General features: G+C 41.5%; 1 protein-coding gene across 1 annotated transcript in view; it reads left to right on the top strand.

Moving 5' to 3' along the window:
* lrp2b (low density lipoprotein receptor-related protein 2b) overlaps window positions 1-18591 on the top strand; it is a gene marked incomplete at its 5' end in the record, with an annotated part of 61242 nt that overhangs the window by 21824 nt on the left and 20827 nt on the right. Inside the window, 19 exons of the mRNA XM_079594384.1 lie at window positions 18-140; window positions 6835-6951; window positions 7307-7684; window positions 7797-8045; window positions 9037-9245; window positions 9376-9560; window positions 10746-10974; window positions 11088-11265; window positions 11358-11486; window positions 11576-11742; window positions 11860-12003; window positions 12525-12634; window positions 12722-12899; window positions 12995-13208; window positions 13551-13787; window positions 15845-16033; window positions 16135-17055; window positions 17150-17315; window positions 18365-18523. Coding sequence (XP_079450510.1) covers window positions 18-140; window positions 6835-6951; window positions 7307-7684; window positions 7797-8045; window positions 9037-9245; window positions 9376-9560; window positions 10746-10974; window positions 11088-11265; window positions 11358-11486; window positions 11576-11742; window positions 11860-12003; window positions 12525-12634; window positions 12722-12899; window positions 12995-13208; window positions 13551-13787; window positions 15845-16033; window positions 16135-17055; window positions 17150-17315; window positions 18365-18523 — 4282 coding nt within the window. The remainder of the gene's footprint in view (window positions 1-17; window positions 141-6834; window positions 6952-7306; window positions 7685-7796; window positions 8046-9036; window positions 9246-9375; window positions 9561-10745; window positions 10975-11087; window positions 11266-11357; window positions 11487-11575; window positions 11743-11859; window positions 12004-12524; window positions 12635-12721; window positions 12900-12994; window positions 13209-13550; window positions 13788-15844; window positions 16034-16134; window positions 17056-17149; window positions 17316-18364; window positions 18524-18591) is intronic.

Genomic DNA, 18591 nt, shown 5'->3' with positions numbered 1-18591 from the left:
CCTCTGTCCTCTTCCAGATTCCACTATCACCACCTGCCAGCCTAGCTTCTTTCTGTGTCCAGATCACCGCTGTATCTATAACTCATATGTCTGTGATGGAGACCAGGACTGTTTGGATGGCTCTGATGAGAAGGACTGCGGTAAGACAGTGATTTGATTTTTAAGTCACTACAGGCAAAAAAATTGTTTTTTCAGACTAGTGGACAGAAAACATCCAAAATACACTTTTAACTGTATCTTTTAGAGCACTTTATCTATTTGCGTCTGTAGATTTCAATTACAGTATATATCTTTAAAGGCCGTTTTCTCAAAATTAGTTTTTTCTCCTTCATTGAGCCAGAAATCTCCACTTCAGTAACACTTTCCTACACCAAACTTACTTTACAGTTTTATTCTTATCTATATTCTGAAGGTTTTTACAAAGGTTTTTTTATATATATAATTGTCCTGATTTTATACAACATTTTATTCCTAAAAAAATGGGGGAAATGTATTTATTTTTGGCTGTTGACAGTATTTTCTAATTTGTGGAGTAATGAATGAGATATCCAAAATCACCTCTGTAAAAACCTTTGACTCTAATAAAAAAATTAAAAAAAATAATATATATATATATATATATATATATATATATATATATATATATATATATATATATATATATATATATATATATATAAAATGAAACAAGAACTTTGAACCTGACTTTATCCAATGTTCAGATTTTATGTTCTAGAAATTAGCAAATTAGTGCTTATTGAATTATTTGAATAATGAAAAAAAAAATTGTGGTGACATTATAAATGTAATCAATCAACATGGTGATATATATATTTTTTTTTTCTTTTTTTTACCCGATTCACCTGGGGTGTCTCTCCTTAAGTAGGGGTTAAACGGATCATTGTTGATCCGTGATCCGTACAGACCAGGCCCCACGGTTTGGCAAGCATGTGATTTGTGGATTAATTGCAAGTTTAACCTAGCCTGGTTCTACCAGACTCTCATACATTTCATACGAGTCACTCTGGATCTGCCATAACCAATCGCTAACGCTTGGTCGTGACATATGACGACTCAAACTAGCGCACAACCTCAAAGTCATCGTTCTCAGCCAATCCCTCTGTTCGCTGATTGGACCTGCAAAAAATTGATCGGAGAAAACCCAAGAATATACCACAATCCCAGACCTAGTACTGAAGGAAAATGAAAATTGAGCGGAAGTACGTAGGAGGGCGGAGCCAGGCTAAGTTTAACCACCATAGAGTGACATTTTATCATTCGCACGCTTTTTGTCTTGCTAGTTTACACATTCAATAGATTTGAAACCATTCCAGTGCTAGAAGAGGCAAACTAATTTAATGCGGTACTCGTACGCTGATATCTGTGTGCACAGCAACACAGACCCAAAGCGCATGCACACACAGAGAGGCATGTTTCAGTCCCAAATTCAGGTCTCCGAATTGATTTCTCTTTCACGTCTCCTTGCACTTGAATGGACAAATACATCCAAAATTATGTCAAAATACCCATCTCAGCAAGTTCATAAACACTGTTGGTTATGTCTTAAGTGAACATAAACAGTTGAGAAAGATATTGAATGCATATCATTATATTGGATTCATTAGGTCTTAAAGTGACAGCAGCATACATTTCTGCCATTGTCTATTTCATTAATGTAAATCAAAGAACAAAACACAATCTACATTAAATTTATGCAGTGAACATTTAATTACATTTAATTATTACATTTCTGTACCTGAAATATATACTACAGTTAGACCTTACTTTACTTGTAACTTTGTTATATTGTATTTATATGTGCTTGTAATTATTGAATTCTTATTTTTATTTTAACTGTTCACTTGCCTATAATAATGTTTGAACTTTATTAAGGAACCGTATGTAAGAAATGTATTTCAATTAATCATAAAATGGCTCTGATATGTCATTGTCACGACACACACCCAAGACACGTAGATCCAAGTGCAGTATACTTTAATGGGTAATCCGTACTCACGATCAGTCCAGGCAGGGGTCAAATACCATGTAAGCAATCCAAAAGACAAGAACATACACAGACCAGGAAACACAAAATTAATTCTGAAGTGTGGGGACATTAAACAAGGACTCCGTGACAAACAATGAAACTGACAGGGTATATATACACAAGTGCTAAACGAGGTGACGAGAAACAGCTGAACACAATGAACAATCAGTGACAGACAGGATGATGGGAATTGTAGTGAGAATGCCTAGACACTGTGAAAACTGAGGACCTCTAGTGTTTAACCCAGGGAACCACCAGACACTGTGACATAACCCCTCCTCTACGGAGCGGCTACCAGACGATCCACGACAGAAAACAAAACTTGACAAAAGTCCAGGAGGGAGGTGGAACTGTGGAGGATTAGAGGGAGGGATGGTGGGCCAGGTCCATGAAGGGGAACAAGAACAAGGGGTGACGGTTTAGCCGGCGGCCAGGACGAAGCAGACAGTCCATTGGGGCGGCCAGGGCAAAGCAGACAGTCCATCGGGAGGCCGGGCAAAGCAGACAGTCCATCGGGCGGCCAGGGAGGAGACGACCCCTCGGGCGGCCATGGCACAGGAACAGACACCGGCCCAGGAACAGGAACAGACACCTGCTCAGGAACTGGAACAGACACCACCGGCTCAGGAACTGGAACAGACACCACCGGCTCAGGAACTGGAACAGACACCACCGGCTCAGGAACTGGAACAGACACCACCGGCTCAGGAACTGGAACAGACACCACCGGCTCAGGAACTGGAACAGACATCACCGGCTCAGGAACTGGAACAGACACCACCGGCTCAGGAACTGGAACAGACACCACCGGCTCAGGAACTGGAACAGACACCACCGGCTCAGGAACTGGAACAGACACCACCGGCTCAGGAACTGGAACAGACACCGGCTCAGGAACTGGAACAGACACCACCGGCTCAGGAACTGGAACAGACACCACCGGCTCAGGAACTGGAACAGACACCACCGGCTCAGGCTCGGGGACTGGAACAGCAACCTCCGGCTCAGGAACTGGAAGAGCAACCACCGGCTCAGGAACTGGAACAGACACCACCGGCTCAGGCTCAGGAACTGGAACAGACACCTCCGGCTCAGGAACTGGAACAGATACCGGCTCAGGAACTGGAACAGACACCACCGGCTCAGGCTCAGGAACAGACACAGGCTCAGGCTCGGCAGACGTGACGTGAAGCTCAGGCTCGGCAGACGTGACGTGAAGCTCAGGCTCGGCAGATGTGTGCTTCCTCCATGCATGCAGAACCGTCAACGCATAAAAAAGGAAGACAGCTCTCTTGGCCGTGGCAGGACTGATGGTGGGACCGTCCGGGGCGACCTCCGGGACGACAGCAGGCTGCAAGAGCACGGCCTCCGGGACGATAGCGGGCTGCACGGGCACGGCCTCCGGGACGACAGCGAGCTGCACGGGCACGGCATCCGGGACGTCAGTGAGCAGCACGGGCACGGCCTCCGGGACGACAGCGAGCTGCACGGGCACGGCCTCCGGGACGACAGCAGGTTGCTCAGGGAGGGCCTCCGAAACGACCGCGGGCTGATCGGGAACGGTCTCCAGGATGGCCTCTGGTTCATTGGGGAGGCAGGAAGTCTTCCTCCTCCTCCGCCGTTTCTTATGGCGAGGTGCAGGCTCCGGGCTGGACAGGACCAGCGGTGACGGGAGCTCTGAGTTGGACATCCCCGGCCCAGGGTTAAAGAGAGACACAGGCGGAGAGTGATGCCGGGACTCACCTCTAGCACCTCCTCCCCTGCGGCCTCTACGGGTCAGACCTGGCCAGACGGGTTCCCTCAAACGATTGTCCGTGCCTGATGGAAGGGGGCTCGGGGGAATTGACCGCCATGGTATCTTCAGTGATTTGAGCCCACAACGCAAAGCACTGAAAAATGTTCATACGAGGCGGAACCTCTCCAGCTTGCGAATTCCCCCCCTGCTGCCTCCTCTCCTTCTCTGTAAAACCCATACCGCTGGATCTATGCATGACGGAGACCTTCTTTCACGACACACACACAAGACACGTAGATCCAAGTGCAGTATACTTTAATGGGTAATCCGTACTCACGATCAGTCCAGGCAGGGGTCAAATACCATGTAAGCAATCCAAAAGACAAGAACATACACAGACCAGGAAACACAAAATTAATTCCGAAGTGTGGGGACATTAAACAAGGACTCCGTGACAAACACTGAAACTGACAGGGTATATATACACAAGTGCTAAACGAGGTGACGAGAAACAGCTGAACACAATGAACAATCAGTGACAGACAGGATGATGGGAATTGTAATGAGAATGCCTAGACACCGTGGAAAACTGAGGACCTCTAGTGTTTAACCCAGGGAACCACCAGACACTGTGACAGTCAGTAGACATTAAGAAATCATGTTCATTTCAAATACTTATATCACTGACAACAGTAGTCCGGCCGGGATATTGTCATTTAAAAGTGAAGTTGTAGCCCTCAACTGATGTTGATGTTGTCATGTTGTGTTTTGGCCTGATGCGCCACCCTCCACCTATCTACCAATCACGAAGTCAGTAGTGTTTCGGCATCCGGGTTGCCAGCTCTGCTCTAGTCTTGCCATTGGAAGCTCCTTCTAGCAGCCTACGTTCCTGCTGGATCCTGCAGCCTGTCTGGCAACCTCGAGTCAGGGGGAAGGGGAGGGGATACACCGCTCTACAGTAATTTGAAAGTGATTGCAGTACCAGTTTTGGCCACAATCTTACATACGGTTCCTTTAAGTAGTTTTTGCTGTGGTATAGAGCTTCACAGTCCCGCCCACAGCCCGAGAGGGCTCTGGTGCCGGAAGTAAATTTCCCATTCATTTCTCCCATTGACTTTTGGAAAAATCCGTATCTAAAGAGTTTTAGAGCATGTCTGAGGATAACCAGCTATGGCTGAACTCATAAGCATACAACATATCATTTCGAGTAAAAAAACGAAGAGAAAATCCAAAAAAAGGCAAAGGTACAAGACTGTGTACATATTTTCATTTCCGAGCGAAGGAACTACTCATCCCATAAACCACCGCGCCTCACTGAAGTCGACTGAAGCCAACCGCGAAAGAGCCTTTTGAGTGAATTTGATATAGTGAATGTGTAGTTAATAGCAGTTATTTCAGTAATAATCGTGTAAATAAAAATAATAATATATTGTGTGCGTGTGTGAAAGCGGTTAACGATAGCGTTAGCAACATGGTGCAGCTCAGTCATCAACACACGTGTGTTCAGTCAGTGTGTAACGTTAGTTTGTGTGTTTATTTCAAAGCCCTTTATGACACAGGACACTCTGCTGACAGGACAGGCTGAGGTCCATGCTCATTTTCATGATGTTATAGTTCATCCTTAATTGTAATAACATTTTATGTATTTTCTTAATATCCACAACAAGTGAAAATTAAAAAGTGATGGTCAGCAAACCAGAAAGTGCACAGCGCCACCGGTCTGATGCATGGACCGGTGCATGGTCTGCTCTTGGACCGTCATATTCAGTTTATTAACTTGCCATGAATTATTACACAAATGTTCAGTAAATGCATGAAGAGGTAACGTTATGCCTAGGCTTAATATTGTTTTGACAGTGGCATCATAAAATGCTTGATATGACTCATACCATATGAAGGCTACAGTAGCCTATCTAAAGTGAACGATAAGTAAGGGATAATGTAAAGGTTGTTATAGCGAATACAACTCGCGAAAGGCTGATTATGAGCCCGAAGCGAAGCCTGAAGGGAGTTGTATTCGCTATAACAACCAACTCGCTATACATTATCCCGCTTATTACATGGCTACCTACCAAATAAATAAATAATTTGACACAAAATATAAATTTAAAAAGGAATGTATTGATTTAAAACTATTTATATGGCTTCCGCTAAAGAAAACACTCCGTTCAGACGGGCTCTGGTCTCTACTGTTAGAGTTCTGCTTCCATGGCAACGCTCTGACCTTCGCGGGGTTTACACGACATCCACCAATCAGATGCATCACTGAGGGATTGTGGGATTGTTTAGGATTGTGGGTAATGAAGTACTTATCCAAGACATCGCGAATAAAAGGCATTTATCTCAAATCAAGGTTAGTGCCCCATGAACTTTTGGCGTTTATATGAGCATATACAATCGCTTAGTACAGCCGTTGCTGGTTTTAAGTCTACCATGTATGGTTACGTTTTTATGGCTTATACCCCAAATGTCTATGGAGAAATTGTATTGAATTTTTACTTCCGGCACCGGCTGTGGGCGGGACTGTGATGCTCTATTGGAGTACTTAAAGTGTCCTTTAAGTAATAAATGGAAAGCAAAGTACCCCCCCCCCCCCCCCCCCCCACCCCAAATATATATTTGTCCTGCTGATCAAAAAAATGATCCAGACTCAAAAACTGTAACATCCGAACCGTGAGTTTTGTGATCCGTTGAACCACTTTTTTTAAGGTATTGGTTTACACTCATAGGATCCACTTAAAGTCAACATGAAATGAAAATCTATTTTCTATTGTGAACAATTCATCCGTGCATATGTTTCATTTTCTTTTGAAGTTTTTCACCTTGTAATGTTTAATAAAAAGTCATAACCCTCTTAAACCCCGGCCCTTTTTAGAACAATGACAGTATCTCAAAATCCAATTAACAATTGGATTGAATAAGTTCCCACCCTACATTTTTTGTTGGTAATCTGTTACACTCGGATGTACATCGCAATACGAAAGAAAAGATCTGTAACTAGTTCTGTTTCACCGTGACTTTAATTAACATGGATGTTTTGTGTTTTGGGTAGTGTACTCCTGTGCGTCGTACGAGTTTGCATGTGCCAGTGGAGATCAGTGTGTGAGTAAGAGTTACCGCTGTGATGGGGTTTATGACTGCAGGGACCACTCAGATGAGAGCGGCTGTCGTAAGTGATATGTGTTTAGAAATAAATATTTATTGTCAGCCAGTATTTTAATCTCTATTAATTTTCCACAAGGTTTACAAATTTCACAAATATCTAAATACATTTTAAAACCTAGATTTCTGTGATATAAAATATATCAATATAAAAAATATAAATATTTATTTATTGTAATTGATGTTTAATTGTTGTTGAAAATAATTTATCTAACATATCTAATAGTTTTCATAACAGAAACAGGGGATTGTGCCATATAGGTCATCATCATCTTTAAATGGATATAAGCTACTAAATGTGTATCTAGCAGTGTTAATAAAATAATGCTAGTGGTGACTAATAGCTGGTGTTTTATGTGCAGCCACACGTGGGCCAGGTCTGTGCCATGACGATGAGTTCCAGTGCCAGGTCGACGGATTTTGCATTCCGAAAGTGTGGGAATGTGATGGCCATCCAGACTGTGAGGATGGCTCTGATGAGCACAATGGCTGCCCGCCCCGTACCTGTGGTTCTGTACAGTTCCAGTGTGCTAATGGAAACTGTGTGCCTCAGACCTGGGTTTGTGATGGGGAAAATGATTGCAGGGATATGAGCGATGAAACGAACTGTCCCACTCCACCATTCAGCTGCCCATCAGGTCAATGGTTGTGTCCCACAGACCAGGTGTGCATCACAGAGGCTCAGGTGTGTGATGGCCAGAGAGACTGCCCAAATGGAGCTGATGAGTCTCCTCTCTGCAGTGAGTTCTGCTGCTGCTCAAGTAAAGCAGGTGTTGCATGTTGCTATATGTTGTTGTTGAACTTCTCAGACTGTTTTTTTGTCTCTTTCTTTCTCATTATTGGTCTTATTAGCTGAAAATGACTGTCAGGTAAATAACGGGGGCTGCAGTCATGGTTGTATTCAGGGTCCATTTGGAGCTCAGTGTACCTGTGACCCAGGATTCCAGCTGCTGAATGACTCAAAGACCTGCGACGACATAAATGAGTGTCTGATCCCTGGATTCTGCAGTCAAACCTGCTTCAATGAGCGCGGCTCCTTCCGATGCTACTGTCAAGATGGCTACCAGCTGGAGCCAGATGGACGTACATGCAAAGCCATCTGTAAGTAACGATCTCGATCGTTTATACATCAAACATGATTGAACTAAGACTTTATGTTGCTGAATTGCATTTTTAGTCAATTGGATAAGAACTCAATGGTTTTAAAGGGTTAGTTCACCCCAAAATAAAAATTCTGTCATTAATTACTCACCCTCATGTCGTTCCAAACCCGTAAGAACTTCGTTCATCTTTGGAACACAAATGAAGATATTTTTGATGAAATGTATTCTTTCTGACCCCTCCATAGACAGCAATGCAATAACCACTTTCAGGTCCCAGAAAGGTAGTAAAGACATTGTTAAAATAGTCCATGTGTCTCCAGTGGTTACACCTTAATGTTATGAAATTACAAGAATATATTTTGTGCGCAAAAAAACAGACAAAAATAATTCTTTTATTGAAGAATTTCTTCTCTTCTGTGTCAGTCTCCTACACTGTTGACATAGTAAACACACTGCAGCGCTTCTGGGTTCTACGTCAGAACGCCGGCTTTGTATTGGTCAACTCCTGCTTCAGCATCACACGCATGTGTCGTGGTGCTCACGTGAACAGAGTCTGCCAATTGGCGTCGGCGTTCTGACGTAGAACCCGGAAGTGCTGCACTGTGGTTACTCGTCGCTTCATAACATTAAGTATAAACCACTGGAGTCACATGGACTATTTTAACGATGTCTTTACTACCTTTCTGGGACCTGAAAGTGGTTGTTGCGTTGCTGTCTATGGAGGGGTCAGAAAGAATATATTTCATAAAAAATATCTTCATTTGTGTTCCGAAGATGAACAAAGTTCTTAGGGGTTTGGAACGACATGAGGGTAAGTAATTAATGATACAATTTTCTTTTTTGGGTGAGCTAACCCTTTAAGGCTAGTTTACACTGCTCCAACTAACACCAAATCCAAAACTACTTTCTTGTGAAGTAGTTTCAAAAATTGTTTGAACAATAAGAATAGTAAAACCTGAAATCTGTGGGAAATGTGTAATCTGCTCCAGCCCCAGGTGATGCCTTACTTCTGGTGGCCAGGCGCAGTCAGATTGTCGCTAACCGCATCTACTTCAGGCCACCCCTTGTCAATCCCGTAGTCAGCGGCGTGAGCATTGTTGCTGTAGACTTTGATAATGTCAATAAAAGAGTCTACTGGGGTGATTCATCTGAGAAAATGATCTATAGTTCATTCCAGAATGGCACAGACAAAAAACAGGTAAGTAATAAGAATAAATAAAGATTGGTCTAGTTGTCTTATAGGGCTTATGAATTTCATTGTATGGATATATTGGATCTGTGTTAACTACAGTTTAGGATTAATTAATTTGGTGATGTCGATATATTAGGTGTTCTCATCAGGCCTGATGGTGCCTGAGAGTATAGCAGTGGATTGGGTTGGTAGAAACATTTACTGGACCGACTACGTCATGGAGAACATTGAAGTAGCCACTCTGGATGGCCGCTTCCGGAAGATTCTGATTACCAAGAATGTCACCAGCCCTCGTGGACTGGCTCTAGACCCCCGCAACCAGTATGCATATTGGACATACTTACTAATTTGTTGCTATTTAATGAATTTTGAGAGACTGTGAAATGAAAATTCTGTCATCATTTACTCACCATGTAGTTCCTAACCAAACATTTTTTAAACAGAAATTGCTTGATTCACGAACAAACCTCATTGGTCCTTGTGGAAGCTCCAATGTGCTTGCATAGCCCACGAGAATAAACCTCTTCAGTTCTCTCATGTTAGGCAAGCACGTTTGAGATTCCGTTAAGCATATTTGATGTGCTCTATGTATGTGTGTTAAAGGGGACCTATTATGCCCCTTTTTACAAGATGTAATATACGTGTCAAGTGTCCCCAGAATGTGTGTTTTTTTATGTTTCAGCTCAAAATACCCCACAGATTATTTATTATAACATACCCATTTTTGAGTCAAAGCAAAAACATGCTGTTTTTGTGCATGTATCTTTAAATCCAAAAACAGGCAGGACATACAAAGTAAAGGGCAGAATCATGTTTATCCACTTTTATTGTGTATTTACTGACGTGCCCTTGTGGGCTACTTTATGTGGGCAAAACTAAGCGACAACTCAATACCCAAATTTTTGACCATGTCTTTCTTTCTTTTATTTATGCATAGTGCGGCCTCTTTCCTACTTTACAAATTCTAATTATCTAGGCCAGCACTCTTAAAGTTTATAAACATATACATTGAGTGAAGCCTGCTCCTATCCTCACTTACTTATTGTATCTTTAAATGCAAATGAGCTGCTGCTCACCACCCTGCTTTCCAGAAGAGGGCGGAGCCTTACAGCTTGTGCCTTGCATACTCTGCCAAAAACTAAAACATCTGTTTGGTTTTAATTATCATCTCTATTGTGGTTAATCTCACTTGACATTGCAGTTCTTTATCATCATGAAAGTTTATTATCTGCTTGCGTAAAGCCATATCAGTCTAAACTTCTGATAAATGGTTTCCTGAGCCCACACATCCGAAGCATGTGTACAGAAACAGGGACAGAAATCTCTCAGGTTTTATTTATAATATCTTCATTTGTGTTGATGAACAAAAGTATTATGGGTTTGAAATGACATGAGGATTAGTAAATTATGACATAATTTTCATTTGTTTGTAAACTGTCCTTTTAAGATCACCTAAAGTGGAGTCCTGTTTTTATGAAATCATAATTCCTTCTGTTTTCTTCTCAGTATAAATCTAATGTTCTGGTCAGACTGGGGTCAGAACCCTCGCATAGAACAGGCTAGCATGGATGGATTCGGAAGAAGAGCAATTGTGACTAGCAAGGTATACTGGCCCAATGGACTTACCCTGGATTACACAACTAGAAGACTATACTTCGTTGACGCCTACCTGAAATATATTGACTACTGTGACTATGACGGCAAAAACAGGCATCAAGTCTTTGCAAGTGACATGGTAGGAGTTAAAGTGTCTGTTTAAAATCCATCTATGTTTTACATGAAGTATAAGGGAACAGTCTGAGTTTATCTGGTGTCATATTTTTCACTCATCACACATCTCTGTATCAGGTTCTTCAGCAACCACATGGCATAACCATCTTCGAAGACAACATCTACTGGAGTGACCGCTACACAAGCCAAATCATGAGGACTAACAAATTTCATGGAGGAAACATCACCACCCTTCTGACCAGTGTGTATCAGTGCATGGGTATCGTCATGGATCACCCCGTCAAGCAGCCTTTAGGTTAGGTTTTCATGCAGGTTATTTATGAAAGGATATCTGGCTGTCATTTCTTTCTTTCACTTGACTAACATAGTCTTTTGGCTCCCATACAGCACTCAACCCCTGTGAGAACCATCAATGCAGTCAGCTGTGTCTGCTATCGACATTAAGACCCCGATACTACACGTGTGACTGCCAGTCTGGCTGGACCCTTGCCAGCGATGGTCGTACTTGTACTAAAGGTCAGAGTCTTTACAAAATTACTGTGTGCCATTTGAGTTATTGAGGCCTTTTACTTGACTTAATTATGCTGTAATACTTTTTTTCCTAGATGACACACCATTCTTGATGGTCGTCAGAGATACAGTTATTATGGGAATCCCTCTCAGCCCCAATGACACGTCCAACAATGCCATGGCACCAATTTCTGGCATCACACAGGGCCGAGATATTGATTTTGATGATCAAGAGCAGTTTGTCTACTGGGTGCAAGGCACTGTCAGTAAAATCAGTCAATATCTTGACTATTCCATAACATTGTTTTGGAATTAACTCATAACATTATAAAAAAATTGTAATGTTTATCTTGAAACTAAGGTTGAATTTTCCCCCTAGGGTTCAATTTATAGAAGCAAGACAGATGGAGCCAATCGAACTCAGTTTGCACCAGCTGCTATCATTGGTTCCCCCTCCGGTCTTGCCTTTGATTGGATTACACGAATCATGTACTACACTAATCCCTCCGTTAAGGCCATTGAGGTGAACATCATAATTTCTTAAGATCAGTAACACACATCAGCATATAATATTATATCATACATATCAATATATTGAATTAAATTGGGTCGCACTTTATATTAGGTGTCTATAACTTTTTTTTTAATTAATCATTTGACACACTTATTGTGTACATACACGTTTCTACAATGTACTTACAGTATATATTTAAAAATACCTGCATGTAATTACAGCTGTAATTACATCTATAATTAATCTATAAACTCTGTTGACCCTTCCATTACCTTACCTTAACCCACCATTAAACCTACCCATACCACCAAACCTGTCCTAACCTTACCCATATTCCATCTCAATAGCAGCACAAGTGTTTTGCAATAAAACATCAACACTAACTTTATTGTACTTATTTTTTTATGTAAGTACATAGAAGTTAAGGACACCTAATATAAAGTGTGACCTTAATTTGTCATTTATTTGATTATTTTATGTATTATTATTATTATTATTGTTATTATTTGTTTCTCTTCTCCCCCCAAAAGGTCATCAGGGTTGATGGATCTCAACATTACAGGAAGACTATCATCACAAACACAGGGAAACCAGAAGGAGCTGGACAGCCAATAGGAATAGCTCTTGATCCAGCCAGGGGGTAAACACTTTTTGTGACTAGTAGACATTTGTCCTGTACTTATTCTTTAGTTATTAATGTACTGTCACCATCCTTTCACCCATGCAGGACACTGTTCTGGACAGACAGAGGTTCAGACAGTGGAGTTCCACCAAAGGTGGCAAGTGCAGACATGGATGGTGGGAACCTCAGAAACCTCTACACTGGTAACTTGGGCAACGTTGAGTTCATCGCTGCAGACATAGAGGCCAGGAAGATTTACTGGGGTGTCCATCAAACTGGGATGGTGAGACATTACTTGCTCATAAATCCACATGCAGAAATAATTAATTTTGCACTTGCATTATATTCCTGGTTTTGGTATTTCTCTGTGATCGGCAGATTGAGTGTGGAACCATGGATGGTGCGAGCAGGGTCACTACCGTGAGTGGCCTGTCTCATCCCTGGGGCATCACTGTCTACCAAAATTACCTCTACTACACAGACCTTGACTATGAGGTCATTGAGAGAGTGGAAAAGAGCACAGGCGCAGACATGGTGGTGATGAGGAGCGGCATGGCAGGGGTGCGAGCACTGAAAGTGCATGCCAGAGACAGTGAGTGAAGCAATGCAATTTGCTCTTTATTTGAAGTAAAGGATAATAATAGAATAACTTTTGTTGGTATGAAAAAAGAGCGACCCCGGAGTGATACAAGATAATTGAAAGTAGCAATATTGGACTAACCCTAACCCAATATTCAGTCTAGCATTTATTAAAAAAAGATTTATCATCTAAATCCCAGTATTGACCAATGAGAAACAAGTATTCTTTTCAAAAACAAGATAATACATTTAATAATGCAATATAAGACCAGCCAAAAGTGTAAACCTCTGGATTGTTTTCCTTTTTAAAAATTCATTCATTATGTTCTGTTCACCCTCAATCCATTAAATCCAGACTCTGCTGGCACTACCAATGCTTGCAGTACAAACAATGGAGGCTGTCCCCACCTGTGTCTGCCTAAACCTAATGGACAGAAGACATGCGCCTGCACCACAGGTTTTATCCCATCTCAGGATGGGTCTCAATGCGAGCAATATGACTCTTATGCTATAGTGTCCTCATCCAAATTTATTAGAGGATTCCACATAAACAGCTCTGACCACTCTGAGGCCATGGTTCCTGTAGGAGCAAGTGAGTATTGGTTACAATATGCTAAGCAGTTTGATTTATTATTGTTAAAAGACGTTTTGAAAACCCTGGCAACATAACTTAATAGTTAATGGCAATGTTAATGGTAATATCTATTCGTAAAATATATATATATATATATAAAAAAAAAAAATATTAGGCACTTCAGACATTATTAGACACTTTGTCTTTCCCCTGTGAAGGCATCCTTCCCTTTACCTCTATACAGATAAAATGTTATCGGGATAATTCCGGTTCGCATGGCTCAAACGCACATACCTATCGACCGAACACGTGATGCGCATGTGCGCGCCGTCTGCGTTTTAGCGGGTTTGCGTTTTTGAGGTTTGCGCAGAAAAAACGGATAATCAGTTGCACCTTCGAACCTATTTCAGGCACTTTTTGTGCAGATGGGCGGCCGGGGCGTGTTAAGGGTTTTCTAGTAGAACGGTGTCGTGTTAGCGGTCCCTAAGTTAATGACTAATGATCATCGCAACTTTAAAATTTAAATTGTTTCGCTAATTTCTATTATCACTGTAAAGCTGCTTTGAAACAATCCATACTGTTAGCTATATAAATGAAGGTGACTTGACTTGACTTCAGAAAGTGTGAGAATATTTTTAAAAATAAATGTAAATCAATAAGAATAAAGTACAATGAATAAAATAATAATAATAGTAATACTAATAAATAATATTATAATATAAATACATAAAATGTGTTTTATTTTTATCAATATTTGTTCTATAAGATATAGGGCCCTATCTTGCACCCAGCGCAATTGACTTTGTACACCGACGCAAGTATCATTCCTATTTTGCACCCGCGCACAGCGGACTTTTCCCTCCACAGACGCACGTCGGTAAGTTAGGGAATGAACTTGCGCTCGCAGGGGCGGTTCAGCGCAAAGAGGAGGCGTGTTCCGGTGCAAAAAGACAGTCTAAAGACAGTGGCGCGTTGCGCGTTAGTGATATGGTATTATAAGGGCGCGTGCTTGGCCATAATGTAGCGTGTTAACGCGCATACACTTTGATTCTCTAATATAAACAGACGCAGCAGTTTTCATTTTTGCAAATCATACATTATTACAAGGAAAAATATTAACACACGAGGGAAATCATTGTTGTGTCCGTGAAGATGTGAAAAAGATCTATCTAGATTAAAAAAAAAAAAAATCTAGATTAGGCTACATATTTACCCAAATTATACGCCTGTTTAACCGAAGCTAATTTGGGCCAGTAAATTAATTAAGCCCAATGTCACTTCTCTGTGTTTTACGGCCCTGACGAGAACTTCGGTCTCCTCGGCTGTGAAGTGCTCCTGACGTGCGCCTGGCAAACCCGCCGTTATAATAGCGATCCGCCATGGAACAAGCGCGCCAGCTCTTAAAGGGAATGTGAGAGGACGCTCTGATTGGTTTATTTCACGTTACGCCCAAACCACACCTATGAATAATGAAGCTACTTCAGACCAACCCATTTTAGATTTGCGCCAGGCGCAAGAGTCGTTTATCCCGCCGGGAAAATAGAAACAGCGCCGGGATCCGCCCACAAAGTTACTTGCGCTTTACGCTTTGACACTTGTGTTTCAGATCGTTAAAATAGGGCCCATAATGTTGTATAACTAATAATAAATTAAATAGAATAATACTTAAATATACATAAATAATAAATACTATTTTTATATTTTTTATATTTAAATACAAATTTTATGAATGAAATAGATTTTTCTATAAGATATCTATACTTATAAAATAGAAGTATGCAAGGATATTTATACAAGGGAGAGAGTGGCAATGAAAAACTTTCTAAATAAACTTTTTTCATAAAACTATTCACAGATTTGGTAGTCTTACTCTTAAAGCTTTCTGAAAAGTTTGAGAGAAAACACAAATATTTTGAAAAAGTGTGTTGTATAAATAATAATAAATGGAATAAATAATATATGATAATAATTAATACTTAAATATAAATAATAAATATTAATCAAAATTACACCACAGGTTAGTCCTATGGTGTAGTGTTGTGTACTACAAAATATAATGTGCTTTTATTCTGTAGGTACTTACTCAATTATTAACAAGCTGGACATGCACATCGCCTCTGGATTCCTGTACTGGACTGATAACAGCACCTACTCATCATACAGAGGCATTTACAGGACTAAGACAGATGGCTCACGCTTTTCTACTGTCATCAGTCAGTTGGGCACTGGAAGGATTCAGGGTTTGGCAGTAGATTGGATCGCAGGTAAATTACTGTGAAAATGAAGTGACACCATGTATACTGTGAAAATAGCTTTATGTGTTTGTTTGTATATACCGGGCTGATCCTTGTTTTTTTTATGTCAGGAAACTTGTACTTCACTAATGCATTCACCTCTCAGACATACATTGAGGTGTTACGCCTGAACACAAGCGTTCAACTGATCCTGCTGAAGAGTTCAGTGGATCGTCCCGTAGATCTTGCCGTCAGCCCCAAATTGCGTCTCCTCTTCTGGACTGACGCTGGCCAGACACCTAAGATCGAGAGCGCGCTTTTGGATGGTACTAATCGGACAGTTCTTGCCTCTGAGAGCCTGTCATCCCCACGAGGACTTACGATCGACTACACCAGTGACTTCCTGTACTGGGTTGACGATACTCTGGATATGATATCTCGCATGGCGGCTGATGGTTCTCAGCGGCAGATTGTACGCTACGGTAGTCGCTACCCCGCGCCATACAGTGTTGCCATCTTTGGTGAGTACATGCTATGGGTTGATCGCAAGCTGGGCAAACTCTTTCAGGCTAGCAAGCTTCCTGGGAATACAGACACACCTGAGGTAATCCGAGATGGCATTGAGGATCTGACAGATGTTGGAGTGTTTGACTCGCATGTTCAGCCCACTTCTGCCAACCTGGTGGGCTTCAACCCGTGCCATGAGGACAATGGGCGCTGCCAACAATTTTGTTTTGCAATGCCTGAGCAGCAGCAGCCCAAATGTGGCTGTGCCCATGGCTCTTTGCTCAGCAATGGAGTCTCGTGTGGCTTCGGCCTGGATGAGTACCTGATCTTCACCACGGATTACACCGTGAACAGCATGAGGCTGGACCCAGAGGACCACAGCGCACCATTTCCTACCTTTAACCTGGGCTACGGTGTTTTAGCCACAGAGTTTGACTTCCAAGACAAGAGGGTGTTCTTCACCCAGTATGTGGGTTTAGGCAGGAGTAAAATAGGATACATCACAACCACCAGCAGCACTAGCCCACCGATCACCATAGCCAGCGGTACAGTCTGATGCTTTAACATTCTCAGAATTAATAAGCAGAAACCAGTCAATAACAATGTTAAAGAGTTCTCTGCTTTCTTCTCATCTGTTAGATCTGGATGATCCTGAAGGTCTGGCCTATGATTGGATCCACAAGCGTCTTTATTTCACAGATTATTACAATCGGAGTGTGCAGTCTACGGGAATAGATGGCCAAAATCGTTCCTTCATCGCACATGGCGACCGCCCCAGAGCTATCGTGGTGGATCCCTGCTATGGGTAAAAACACTAGGGCTTTTCACATTTAAAATCGTCATCTAAACCCTGGGTTATCTTTTTCCATGTTTCACATTTTTTTCTTTACCTTGGATAAAGGACTAAAAGCAAAATATACTTTAGTTTTGACGCGAACACTTAGCATATGCGTAAAAACGAAGCTTCATTCTTGCCAGTGTCTCTTCTATTTCTCTTAAGAAGGTATGACCAATGAATTTGTGCTTGTTTAAACTGGAGTTTCTGGTATCTCTTAGTTGCCTCTCACTTGCTTTCATCATCACAGGCATTTAATGTTTTTGCCATATCCAGGTTATTGTTGTTACATACTCATTCCTTTATTTTTCAACTGTGAAACAGCGGGCCAGTGTAGTGTTGGCCACCTTCTGCACAAACTGACAAGTGTAAAACAAAATTCAAGAAGCATGTACGATTTGAGCATGGAGAGCATCTGGCATGTGCATGGCTGATGATGAAATTTAGGTCACATGCACTATTTTTCTGTTTAACTTCCTTAATTTATTTAACTTCTACAAAAATCTGCCTGTCTTCTTTAAAACAAGACCAATCTTACATCTATATTCCAAAGCATTCCTGAATTACAACCGCTTAAGTTCGGAATGTGCATTTTCATGTCTATTTAAAAAAGGGGGAGTGCCGCTTAAGGGGTTAACATTAAAGGCAGAACAGTTTCTGTCATTTTAGTGTGTCTGCATGAGGGAATCGCAGCTGCTAACACACACAAGCTCTTGAAACCCCGCCCCCTGCAGCAGCTCATTTGCATTTAAAGGGCCAGGCACAAAACTGTGCGTTTTTGCAGATATTTATTTTACATCTTGTGAAAAGGGCATTTTACCACCCCTTTAATATTAAATGAGTTCAGTATGTAATTGGTTGTACCTTATACGTTTGGAACCACAATGCAGTGTTAAGCCCCTTTCAAAATGACAAGTTTGAAAGCCGCCATTGTTAAAAGACTGGTTCAGATAGTTCCAGCCAGATAATTTTTTTAAAAATCAAAAATTATTCAATGAAAACTGATTTTCGTCACTCAGATACCTGTACTGGACTGACTGGGGATCCCCTGCTAAAATTGAACGAGCCACACTTGGTGGAAACTTCCGGGTCCCTATCGTAAGCACAAGTCTTTCTCAGCCTAATGCTCTGTCTTTGGATTACGAGGAACGACTACTGTACTGGGCTGATGCAACACTGTGAGTTTATACTCACATACTAGTCATTTTACATCATATTTAGTGCAGACAGATGAGAAACATTCAAC

This window comes from Phoxinus phoxinus (genome assembly GCF_949152265.1).
Source record: "Phoxinus phoxinus genome assembly, chromosome: 21".
Classification (NCBI taxonomy): Eukaryota; Metazoa; Chordata; class Actinopteri; order Cypriniformes; family Leuciscidae; genus Phoxinus; species Phoxinus phoxinus.
Note: the sequence above shows the minus strand (reverse complement) of the source record. Positions and strands in the feature narration are given on the sequence as shown.